At 34.7% G+C, this 13,203-nt stretch overlaps 1 protein-coding gene across 1 annotated transcript in view; it reads left to right on the forward strand.

Annotated features, from left to right (window-relative positions):
* LOC102399288 (cadherin-10) overlaps positions 1 to 13,203 on the forward strand; it is a 194,269-nt gene that overhangs the window by 164,025 nt on the left and 17,041 nt on the right. Inside the window, exons 6-8 of the mRNA XM_045163648.1 lie at positions 1,063 to 1,250; positions 2,556 to 2,809; positions 8,073 to 8,209. Of these exons, the coding sequence (XP_045019583.1) occupies positions 1,063 to 1,250; positions 2,556 to 2,809; positions 8,073 to 8,209 (579 nt within the window). The remainder of the gene's footprint in view (positions 1 to 1,062; positions 1,251 to 2,555; positions 2,810 to 8,072; positions 8,210 to 13,203) is intronic.

Consider the following 13,203-nt stretch of genomic DNA (forward strand, 5'->3'; position numbering starts at 1 on the left):
CTCAAACACTCAACACATAAGAGAGCCATTTTCTCAGATTTGGTAAATTGTGTTATAATTATTTGAGGACAATGGGGGAAGAAGTTTATGTGAGGGAAATAGTATGTGAAAATATAGAGAGTAGGAAATTAATTTTTGTCAAGAAAGACTTTGAAAAGTCCAGTTTGGTACAAAGCTTTCCTGAAAGTTACAGAAGGAAAGACACATTAGGAAAGATATAGTCAGGCCAGAGTATGACTAGCTAAGAGGTCTGGACTGTATTATGTATATGAAGGAGAATTACTTAAGGTTTATGAGCAAGAATCTGCTCTAATCAGAAGTGTGCTTTGGGTCAATTAATCTATCAGAAGCATGTAGTTTATGATCAGGTGCTAAAACATAAATCTCATTTAGCAGGAGAGCTGGTTCATGCTGGAAGCACGACTAGAGTCAGGGGCTTAGATAAATTCTTGTTTTGCTCTGAATGGAAGGGAGTTTGTCAGAATTTAGTGTTTTCACACTGACACTGTGAAGCACATCTTTGTATTCCCCACAGACTATCCTTTGTGTCTCCCATCACAAACAGAAGTGGGGTTCCTCCCCACTACGGCTGATCGCATGGAATTTTGTAATGTTCTGCTCTGCAGCTGCAATAAACTGAGTAGTAAATAACTGAAAACAAGAAAGGAAAAACAATTTAAAAATATGTTCACTCACTGCAATATAGAAATATTTGTGGTATATTCTGTGATTTGCGGTGATTGTATAAACACATACAGGTACATATTTGTACTCAAAGCTAATCTCTAGTTACTTATGCAAATGCAAAAGAAGACAACATACTCTTTTTAAAACCAGAATTCTTGGTATAGGTTGTTTCACTAGTAAGCACAGATCAAGCACCCTATATTTCTACTTTTTCTGTCCCCAAACTATATATTATACATATTGTATGTATTCAACTTATTAGTAAACATCTAATGTAAAGTTTAAGATTTATAATATTTTCTCATACACATTTTACCTTTAAATATTCTATCGAGGAAATCTCACTCTCTCTCTTCTTTTCTGTAATCTGTACAGACACCATCCATCTTCGAGTTCTTGAATCCTCCCCAGTTGGCACAGCCATTGGAAGCGTAAAAGCGACTGATGCTGACACTGGGAAAAATGCTGAAGTAGAATACCGAATTATTGATGGTGATGGGACTGATATGTTTGACATTATAACTGAGAAGGACACACAGGAGGGCATCATCACTGTGAAAAAGGTGCAGAACAGCCGTGGAAATAATCATCTGTTTAGAAAGTAGATATTTTGCTATGTGTTATCCACTCAAGCATTGTCCATTAAGAAATATCCCTATCATGTTCCAGTGTAAATGCATAAGTATGAGGGACATAAAGCCAAAGATCACCTTGGACGTTCTGACCCAGTGCTTTTGTTAATTAAAACATGAAACCTGAGATTTTACAAAATTTAAAAGGCAAGGTAATATATGTGTGATTGTATTTCTGAGTCACATTAATTAAAGCCCCTTATTAACATTGTTTCCTTAAAAATAGCTAATAGCTAATAATAGCAATATATCATCACAGTTGGAGGCATAAAAAGTAACATGCCATCTATCCAGATGTATGAAGCAATAATTAGAGTTGCTAATGAAAAGAGACAGCATGGATTGGAAGATAATTTCATTGTTCACATTTTCCCTTCTGCTACATAAATTAAGCTTTTCTGCTCACATATGCTCAGTGATACAATTTAAAGGTAACTAGTTTTTTATTGCAGCATCAGTACCATCATTATAAGAAAAAGTAAGGCCCAGTAGAATTTAGGTCCTAATAAAATGTCCTGCATACTATTTGCATAAAGTAACCACTAGTTAATCACAAAACTCTCCTCAGGTTCTATTACGAAGTTCAAGGTAGGCAAAGACAATGACCAGCAAAGGAGGGGCCAACTTGATACTTAAGTTTCTTTTTGTTTCGTAATGTAACCTAATTACCAATTACTATCAGAATTTTTCTCTTTACCTAAGGTTGTTATTTTCAGTGTTTCACATAACTGCTGAAAGGTTTTGTATTAGTCTTCAAACTTTCATCAAATTTAGGTACTACCGTGGGCCTGTTAAACAGAATGGAAATATCACAGCAAATACTTTAAAAGATTACTGAATTTTTTGCTTTGAAAAATTTAGCTGTAGCCAGCAACTCAGCACACACACATATACACACAAACACACACACAATCCACCAACCCATGTTTTATAATGGGTTGCCAGCATATAAGATAGATATTAATCTCCATTTCAGTTTTTCTAAGATTTAGATTCTCATTTTCCTATGTTCTGATGTGCTACATTTCAAGTACATGAAAATAAAACTGAATTCCACCCAATATATAAAAGTAGTTTCATTTTATATTTTTATTACTTTAATTATTTACAGTTAACGAACAACTTGACAGAACTCAATTAGGCTTTAACAGTCATACTGTAACTTGGAAAGGACATATGATTCAATTGCCTTCTATCTAATTTGATGATTTATTTACTTATTTATTCTTAATACAGCCACTTGACTATGAGAGCCGAAGGCTTTATACTCTGAAGGTTGAAGCAGAAAATACCCATGTGGATCCACGTTTTTATTACCTAGGACCTTTTAAAGATACAACAATTGTGAAAATCTCGATTGAAGATGTGGATGAACCCCCTGTTTTCAGCAGATCCTCCTATCTGTTTGAGGTTCATGAAGATATTGAAGTGGGTACAATCATTGGTACTGTAATGGCAAGAGACCCAGATTCTACTTCTAGCCCTGTTAGGTAAGTATGCTTATGCTTACAATGAAAAGAAAGGGAATTGAAGTAAATGGAGAGATGATGAAATTTTATTTAAAGCACTAAATGCATTGAAATTGTGCATACATTTGCTGAGTACACGTATTTAAAATAAATTGTTTATGTTCTGGGGCAGGGTAGGCATAAGGTTCACAGTTTGCTTCAGTTTTAATCATGCCAGTTACTGAAAACTGGCTTGCATCATCTTCCTATCTCTTTAAGGTATTTATTGTTGTGACTGATGCCTGATTCAGGTAAAGGAGATGTTTTTCAGCTGTGCATTTGCAGTGTAACCAAATCGATTTATTTGTAAATTTGCAGTGTTACAAATTTGCAGTGTAACCAAATCGATTTATTTATTTTCAGGTTCTTAAATAAAATGTGAGGTTGAGAGAAGTTTTAATAATTAAAACGAATATAATCATAACAATGTCATAAGGCACTATGATTTTAGAAACTCTTCTTTATTCCTACTGGGAAAGGGGAAAGTTTTTCGTTGTTCTTTTGGTTATATCAGACAATTTAGAACATTCTAGAAAGATCAGAGTCATTTCAAATTTTTCTTTTGCTTTGTTTTCTTATGGCCCCTAAAAACATATAAGATGTGATAAATACATACAAATGAGAAGGACAAAGTTTTCGTTGACATTTGTTCTCTCATTTTTAAAAATGTACCAAGTACCTATATATACAATATTCAGCATCAAAATGACTACTCACTTTAAGCTGTTAGTTCATCAGTTGTTTTAGATTTCATTTGCTTCCTTAATCCTGAGAAGACTGGTTTTGCTTACTCTTTTTATAATGTGGGCCAGTCAAGAAGTTCAAATGGTTGTACAGTTTCCAAGTACATACCTCTCTGACTCCTAACTATGCAGTAACAGAATTCTGGGAATATCTGATTTTATGTGCCATGTGACTCTAGCTCAAAGTTTAAATTCTCCAAGTCTTGTCATATCTTAAGTGCAGTCATTCATATATATATATATATATATATATATATATATATATAATATATATATAATTTATATAATTTTACCTAAACATTTTCTTATAGTCACATACAGCATGACAGGTTACATATTGGCAGCCAAAACTTGCATATGGTACTCAAGTATAGCTCCCACCTGCCAGCATGACTTTCTCATAAATGTCTTTTCTCCCATACATTTGTCTTCACTAAAATTGCTGCATTCCTTAGATTTTTTTCAAGATTTTTTGTCATTTATTTGGTAAACATTTATTGAATATACACTTTTATTTTTTCCCTATTAAATACATAACAAGCTTTCCCTTGACATAGCTCCTAACTGACTTTAACAGCCTGTGTTCTGTGCTTCTAGTTTTCAAAGAGCCTTTTTAAAATAAAAAATAATATTTTTTAAAAGTTCAGTTTGTTGCTGTTGCTGCTAAGTCGCTTCAGTCGTGTCCGACTCTGTGCGACCCCATAGACAGAAGCCCACCAGGCTCCCCCGCCCCTGGGATTCTCCAGGCAAGAACACTGGAGTGGGTTGCCATTTCCTTCTCCAATGCATGAAAGTGAAAAGTGAAAAGGAAGTTGCTCAGTCGTGTCTGACTCTTAGCGACCCCATGGACTACAGCCTACCAGGCTCCTCCATCCATGGGATTTTCCAGGCAAGAGTACTGGAGTGGGGTGCCATTGCCTAAAAAAAAAAAAAAATAAATAAATAAATAAATAAAAAATAAAAGTTCAGTTTACATCTAGTGACATTATAAAGTGATGATATAAAGATCTATTTCCACTTAATGAAATAGATTCTGACTGCATGGACTGTAGCCTGCCAGGTTCCTCTGTCCAAGGGATTCTCCAAGCAAGAATACTGGAATGGGTTGCTATTTCCTTTTCCCAGGTATCTTCCGAACCCAGGGATCAAACCCACATCTGTTACATCTCCTGAATTAAGAGGTGAGATTTTTGCCACTAGCACCATCTGGGAAGCCCCATCTTATAGACTAATGGTTATTATATGTTAAAATATGTCTGTGGATTCTTTTTTAATTAAATTTTTCATCAGGATGCAAATCTATGGACCAGGAGAAAAAAATCCATTTATATCTACTAAGCAACAGAATTAATGACTTCATTGCTTGTTAATGACAGAGTCTAGCCATGTTCTTTGTTATATATTTGAATTTATACTAACAAGGCAGAAAATGAACATGAATCTTTTGAATTTTTTGGATGTTAATCTTGATATACCATGGAGATTTATATATACATATATATGTATATATAATCAAAGAAATAAAGTAATTTTACTAAACCAATGCATTTAGAGATGGATAACCCTCTCTAGTACTCTTGCCTGGAAAATCCCATGGGGAGAGGAGCCTGGTAGGCTGCAGTCCAGGGGGTCCCTAAGAGTCGGACATGACTGAGCAACTTCACTTTCACTTTTCACTTTCATGCCTTGGAGAAGGAAATGGCAACCCACTCCAGTGTTCTTGTCTGGAGAATCCCAGGGTCGGCAGAGCCTGGTGGGCTGCTGTCTATGGGATCACACAGAGTCAGACACGACTGAAGCAACTTAGCAACAGCAGCAGCAGCAGCAGCAGCAGCAGCATGGGGCTTCCAAGGTGGCACTAGTGGTAAAGAACCTGCCTGCCAATACAGGAGGCATAAGAGACCCGGGTTTGATCCCTGGGTTGGGAAGATCCCCTGGAGTAGGAAACGGAAACCCACTCCAGTATTCTTGCCTGGAAAATTTCATGGACAGATGAGCCAAAGGGCTACAGTTTATGGGGTCATAAAGAGTCGGACACTACTGAATGTGCGCGCGCGCGCACACACACACACACACACACACACACACACAATAGGATAATACTGGTCATATTATACACTGTCCATATCATATATCATTGATGCTAATGCAATAATCAAAAGGATTTACCTAAAATATGTCTTCTGGAACTGATTTCTAAAGTGAAAATGTTAGATAATACATAGAATTTATCAATAGAGAATTTAAAAATATACAGTTGACCCTTGATCAACTTGGGAATTAGGGGTGTAGATATCCCCTGCCCCCGTGAAGTCAAAAATCTGAGTATAACTTCATAGCTGGCCCTCTGCATCTATGGCTCTGCATCTGAAGAGTCAACCTCAGATTTATTTATTTTAATAAATGCATACTCTAATTTATATTTATAGTAAAAATGGACCCATAGAATTCAAACCTATGTTGTGCAAGAGTCAGCAATAATTACGTCAACTGTGGAAAAGAACTAGGATTTCTCTGTATCTTCCAGATAATTTCACATAATCATTTAAATTTATCATTGTTTTCTAAACTGAACTACCAAAAAAAAAAAAATACAAAACACATATAAAATGGCTTTGGCAAAGAATATGATTTGATTTACAAGCTTCAATTTCCTGCCATAATTCTATAGAAATAAGGATATTTATTACTTGCCAAAATGCCAAAGGAGTCATTATTTCTTGTATTCAACAAATATTTGTGGGTGACCATATCAGTTACTAATATGTTTCTCAAGAAATTCTCAGTTTGTTAAGAAAGTAGATTCAGTGTGAGAAGTAATATTCATTGAGTATGTACTAGACACTAAGTATGATGCTTGCTGTTTTCATGTTTGACTTCCTGTTTGAGATGTGAGATGAACTCCTAATACAATATGGTAAATGGCAAGGTGCTTTAGGATGGAAGGGGACAGATAGCTTCTACTTCAGGTAATAACGGAATACTCCAAGGAGGAGGTAAAATTTATGTTGGACTTTTCAGTAGTGTAAAAATTTTGTCAACTTGAAATGTAATTTATGAATTATTTTAGATACAATATTTTTCTTTATTTGTGAATGGCTAAAACATGTAGTTTGAATAGAAAACTAAATTCATGTTATGTTGTTAGAAACGGATGGGGTTTATTAAGGAAACTTGTAAATTACTAGACTATTCCACTTAGAACAGACTTAAAATAAAAATCTAAAATAAGCCATCTTCAAACATAAAATCACATTAACTGTATTGGTATGTTAAATTATTTTTCTAATGCAATTTATTCAAAATCCAGCATAAAGATCATATATTTCAACTGCTTTTTGGAAACATTATACACGTTTGGAACAGGAAAAGAATAAAAAGAGTTTATGGCACTTTCAAAATGATTTTGTATTATTTCTTGTAAAATGTAATTTAAAATACTATTTCATACATTTTCATTAAATAAATGACCATTGTGGCTTAGGAAAATATGTGCCATAACATATTACTCCTAGTTTTGTCATGTCTATCTTGCTTTATTTTTAAAATGTTTTAATAGGGAACATTAAAGATAACTTGGGGGATTATGCTTGCTACCTCCAGAATTTCAAGATATTCATAAACCACGAGGAGTGTGAAGTGGCAGGAACCACCAATGAGAGTTACTCTTTTAAACCTTGATTGACAATCTCCAAAATAATGGGATTTATACCAACTACATCATCCTAATGGATAAACCTGTTGTTAGGCTTTGGAATAACACTCAACACTATGCCTTTAATCAATTTGCAGAATAGTTGTCTTTTAAATACATACACTAAGATTTTATTTGATAAAATATCTAGAATCTCCTATCCCAAATATTTTTACTCAAAATATTTCTGGTTAAAATGTATACATTTTATAGTGACACATGTAGGTAAGAAACTGAGGCAAACCAGGTGTTATATTGAAACTTTGAAACTTTGGAACACTGTCATAAATTGATGACCTACTACTCTGAGGAAACTAACATCTCCAATATTCTTACTCCAAAACTTTGCTTCTGGGAATGATCTTTTGTATTTGACCCATGTAATAATTCTCTAATAGGATTAACAATCATTAGGTAAATTCAATTGGTAGGGTAAAACTTGTCATTCTAAGCTTTGTGGAAAAAATACATCAGGGCCAGTTAAATATGCAATACATAATGACTTAATAACATAAAACATTGAGAACACCAACATTTAAATGCACAGTAAAAGTCAATTCAGCCTTAGGAAGAGGTTTTGGGGAGATTGTAGAGGGTCAATGTGTGTAAGTGTATGTATGTGTGTCTGTGTGTGTATGTATGTATGTGTGTATGATAAATCCATGACACAGTCTGCATTCTGGATCAGTACTTTGCACTTTCCTAAAATTATTAAATATCACTATATGTGTGTCTCTGCATTTCACCATTTTCTCTTGCAAGCCATCAATAATACTGCCATGTATTTTTCTCTGCCTTCTATGTTCAGATTTTCCTTGGATCGCCACACTGACCTTGACAGGATCTTTAACATACATTCTGGAAATGGATCCCTTTATACATCAAAGCCACTTGACCGTGAACTATCTCAGTGGCACAATCTTACTGTTATAGCTGCTGAAATCAGTAAGATGAATTTTATGTGTATCATATTTAGCATAATTTTAGGTTTTATTTTATATTAAGAATAATTCCATCTCATTGCACAAATGAATTGTAATTTTAATCTAAGGTTTGAAAGGCTCCTTAACACCTATAATTTTTTTTAATAGTTTCTATATATACTGAGAAATAACTGTGGGCATCCACAGATCTACATTTAGTATTAACTAATAAAAATGATCTAGAATTAGAAACTAAAGATATTCTCTTTGGGAGAAAGGGAAATGCATTAAATTCATCACATGGACACAATGAATTAAAATTTATGCTGAAATGCTGGAAGTCCATTTTTTAACATTAAACACAGAGATAGATATGATTACTTCTTTTTAACAGGTGAAGAAACAAAGGTATCCATAATAATAGCTAACATTAAGCACTCTAAACAGGTATTCTAAGAAATTTAAATCAGTTTTTTCTTCCTAATATTTGTATTGACCTTATTTAACAAAGTATGAAGTAAGACTCCAGGGATTTTAGTAACTTATCCAAAGTCACAATGCCAGAAGTAATAAAACTGGGATTTGCAACTAGTCATTCTGTTTTTAGATCTAATACTTAATTCTATACTTAATTTATAAAAGTTCACCCAACTAGTATCAGACAGAGCCAGCATTCAAAGTCATGCGTGCATGCTAAGTCACTGCAGCTGTGTCCAGCTCTCTGTGACCTTATGGACTGTTGCCCACCAGGCTCCTCTGTCCATGGGACGCTCCAGGCAAGAATACTGGAGTGGGTTGCTATGCTCTTCTCCAGGGGATCCTGACAGCACAGGAACAGAGCCCGTGCATCTCTTGTGTTCCTTGCACTGGCAGACAGGTTCTTAACTCTAGCACCACCTAGGAGGCCCATTCAAAGTCTTATTTGTCTCCAATTGCAAATGTTCTTACCCATATACAGGACTGGGATACTTAATCTTTAGAGCTCACTGTAAAATGAAAATCTCAGGCCTCATGTTAAAATATGATGAAGAAATTTAAGATGGCAACAGCAGAGCATTAAATAAAAGTGGGGCCTTCTGAATGTGAGGCCCTGCTCCATTGCACTTGCCCCTGAAGCAAGCCCTGTCCACACATGCAAACGTGTTCATGGTTTCTGATTCCTGTATTATGATATGTGCATGGAATACAGCAACTCTGTCTTACATAGAAGCATTAATGAGGGACTAAATCATGGGGTTTAAAAAAAAAGACCATACATTTCAGATCTGAAAAAGTAAGCTGAATCCACAAATACATATCAAGGTCAAGTTATTTGAAGTAATCATCCCAAGATTTGGAAGGCAGGGCACTGGATTTGAAATATCAAGCTCCAGAAGGATGGATCTGGGCTAGGCTGATTTTCAGCAATGAACTTAATGCCGCAAGAGAAAGTACTAGACTTAATTTTTTTCTTACATCTGGCTCTGAAATATAGATGAATTCTACCATCCAAACGATCCAGTTTTTCCATAATGAAATATAAATGGCTGTACCTCTCAGAGTGAACTGAAGAATTTTTGAGGTTTTCTTAAGGAAAGATTTTATTTCTGTATCTGTATCCATATCACAATGTTAAATATGCCTGACAGGATCCAGTCTCATTATTCCAAAATCACGATTGTTTGTGCTCTCTGCTCTAGTCAAGCCCCTTATTCAAGCCTAATGAGCTAGGAATTGCATTTTCCGTTTCAGATACTTTGAGAAATTTAACTTCTAAAGCTAGTTGAAATAATTACAATTCTGTAAAAAGCTAAGTCAATTATGTTCTTCGTTTTAAGAACTAAACCTACTTTCTGCCCTTAAATAAAACCAGTCTATGTAGTAACTGCTGGAAATGCCTACCTGCCAAACCACACACAGTGAGGGGCCCATCACACTGTTCCGATTATTAAATGGAATGAGGGTGAGAGGGAAAACAGCATATAGGACATGGTTTTTGCTAGATTTTGAACACTGGTAAGTGTGCCATTCATCCAGAACAGTGCAGAATGACCTAAAAATGTACATCTTATCAATGTTTTTCCAGATCCTGCCTCTAACAGTTTAATTCTACATTCCTTAGCAGTGTATCATATCATATGGCAAGTTCTATTCTAGGCAGTCATTTAGTGCATTATACTATGGAGTAATTTATTCTTCTTGGGGAAAAAAATTAAATGCCATGTGGAGAATATAAAATCTAAAACTAAGGTCACCATCAGGGATTGTAAAACACAGGGTTGTAGAAATCAATGAGTTCCTATAACCATATCTGAGAATTAAACTATAAGCATTGCAATACATTCTGAGAACAGCAGAGCAAAGTTTCTGACTAAGGGCTCCATTTTCCATACCTGCTTCCTTATTAGTGGAAACTCTTGCCCTAAGGAGGTACAAAAGGTACTTCTTTCTAAAGCCTGGGATTTCTAGATGGCGATTTATATTTTCTTCTTCCTGGAGGTATAGAAAAGCCTGTGACTATGTGGCATGGTTTTACCTTAGGACATAGATTTTAAGATCCTAGATTGCTCACAAGTTCTCGCTACACTAGAGTTTGCCGGACGGCCGAGAGGCTCAGGTGGTAAAAATAAGCCAGCTCCTATTCAGTATGATGCTTCCTGGGAAGGCTTTATATTTTTATTTATACATAAGCTGCCACATCTGCCAGTAAAAAGATTAGTGTAAGCACTGTTTTTTTTTTTTTTTTTTTTTTGAATAGATGACTCCAGGCCTGATGCTTTACAAAGCATGTTTATCCCTGTGGATTTAGCTTTTGATTTGAAGAGCCTTGAGTTATGTGTAAAGAGGCTGGAGAATCTGTATTGTGTTAGGGAAGGGACTGACAGTGCAGTTTTTTTAGATGTGAAACTTTTCTGTCTTTCTTGGCTTCTGTGGCACAGTTAGAAAGTGAATTGCTACCAACAAAAGAGTTATTTTTATGTCAAGACTTTGTATTGAAAGAAAACATTTTGCTTATGTCCACTAACTATAAAAAGTAGGTTAAAGAGCACATTCTAGAAAATATGAATCATACCTCCCCACTCTTCCCCATAGCAACAAGTAACTCTGGGTAGTTGAGGATTCATTTATAGGTGAATCACTATGCCTCTGGGTATTAGCAAATGGTTTAGGAATAAGAGAGGTAGAAAAATAGTGGAAAAAATAGCATTTTTCTCTTTTTTCTCTTCTCTCCATTTTCCCCCAAAAGTACTCCTCCTGAGACCCACAGGAACTGTAAGAAAACTAGTTGAAGTATTTTTATTGTGTAGATGCTTTGTATGGAGAAAGATAGATTAAGCTTTTAAACAATGTAAGGAAATTAAGAGCATATGACAGTGATAATGAAGACAATCTTAATAACATTAGTCAATGTGTATTGAGAGTGAAAGTCACTCAGTCGTGTCCAACTCTTTGCAACCCCATGGACTATACAATCCATGGAATTCTCCAGGCCAGAATACTGGAATCTGTAGCTGTTCCCTTCTCTAGGGGATCTTCCCAACCCCGGAATCAACCCGGGGTGTCTTGCATAGCAGGCAGATTCTTTACCAACTGAGCTGTCAAGGAAGCCCCTGATAACAACGTGTATTAGTGTTGAGTGTTTACCAACGAACTGATACTTTGATAAGAAATTTTCTTGTATTCACTCACCTAGTTATTCAAATAACTTCATAAGATCAGAAGTTCTATTTTGATTCATGTTGAGTAAACTGAGGCATTAGAGAAAGAGTGTAAACTGGACAAAGTTAAACACTGAATGAATGGTGAACCTGGGAATCAAGCCTGACTCCAGAGTCTAAACTCTAATAACCACCTGACATACTAAGAAGTGAAAACATGTAGCAGTAGATGGGCAAATATGAAATTAGAACCTGAGAGCTGAATATTTTGGGGTTAAGAAGGTTGAAGGAGGACTGAACAATAGTGTTAAAGAAGGGAAGTGTTTTAAATCTTCTCTTGAAAAGAGGAAAGAAAGGTAAATCCATTTCAAATGGATTTAGAATACTGTCTGCCTCCCTGCCAAACAATTAGTTTGAGATGTTACTTTTTGAAACTGCTGATTTCATTATTTTAGTTACATTATAATTATATGAAGAAAAGGAAGGAGAAATAAATTATTTTGTGTCGTGAGGTACTCCGTGTTTGTACCTGAGAAGATTGTTTTAACCCTTGTATCTGAAAACTATTTAGATAAAATTAGAAATTCAAATAAATTTCACAAAGGGAAAATCATTATTCATAACCCATGTAGATAGAGGCCATTTAATAAGATGGTTACTATCCCCCAGCTCATCTACTTTTTTTTTGCTTTGCTTTATTTTTTAGCTAATTACTCCTTTCTTATTTTATATTGATCTTGAGTTTGATTTTGCCAGAGTTCACAAAGAACTTGGACTATATCCAGAGACAGATTTTGAGATCATGAAGGCTGATGACTATAATCTTAATTTAAGATGCCCAAACACTCAGGATATCAGTGCAAGTTCCTGGAAAAATCCTTAGAGGGGAAAATACAGTTATGATTAATATGAGTTTGTTACCCAAGGATAAGCTAAACAGACATGTTTTAAAATTACATTTTAAAATTTACAAAAAATGCATGTTTTTATGTGAAAACTTTGATGATCTTGATTTTGGCAAAAAAAATAAGGATTATTATACTACATGTAACTATTGAACTAATATTGTTATACAAATTTGAGCTTATATTGATGAAATGGTACAATTAACAATTTTATTAATGAAACATTTAAAATCTTGTGTTTTGTTATAAATTTCCATTCAATTTGATAGTAGGTATATAGTAAAATTTCCAAAAGGATAGTTGACTGTAGTTGTTGAAATATATTTTAGTGATAAATGTAGTCAGAAGGGTAGGTTGTAATTAACAACTACCACATAGAAGATGACCTCAGGCGAATTACTGATTTATCTAATACTACTCTTTATCCAAAAAAAAAAAGGTATAAATTAAGAAATCTAATGATCTATAATAAA

The sequence above is a fragment of the Bubalus bubalis genome, chromosome 19 (genome assembly GCF_019923935.1).
Source record: "Bubalus bubalis isolate 160015118507 breed Murrah chromosome 19, NDDB_SH_1, whole genome shotgun sequence".
In the NCBI taxonomy this organism is placed as follows: Eukaryota; Metazoa; Chordata; class Mammalia; order Artiodactyla; family Bovidae; genus Bubalus; species Bubalus bubalis.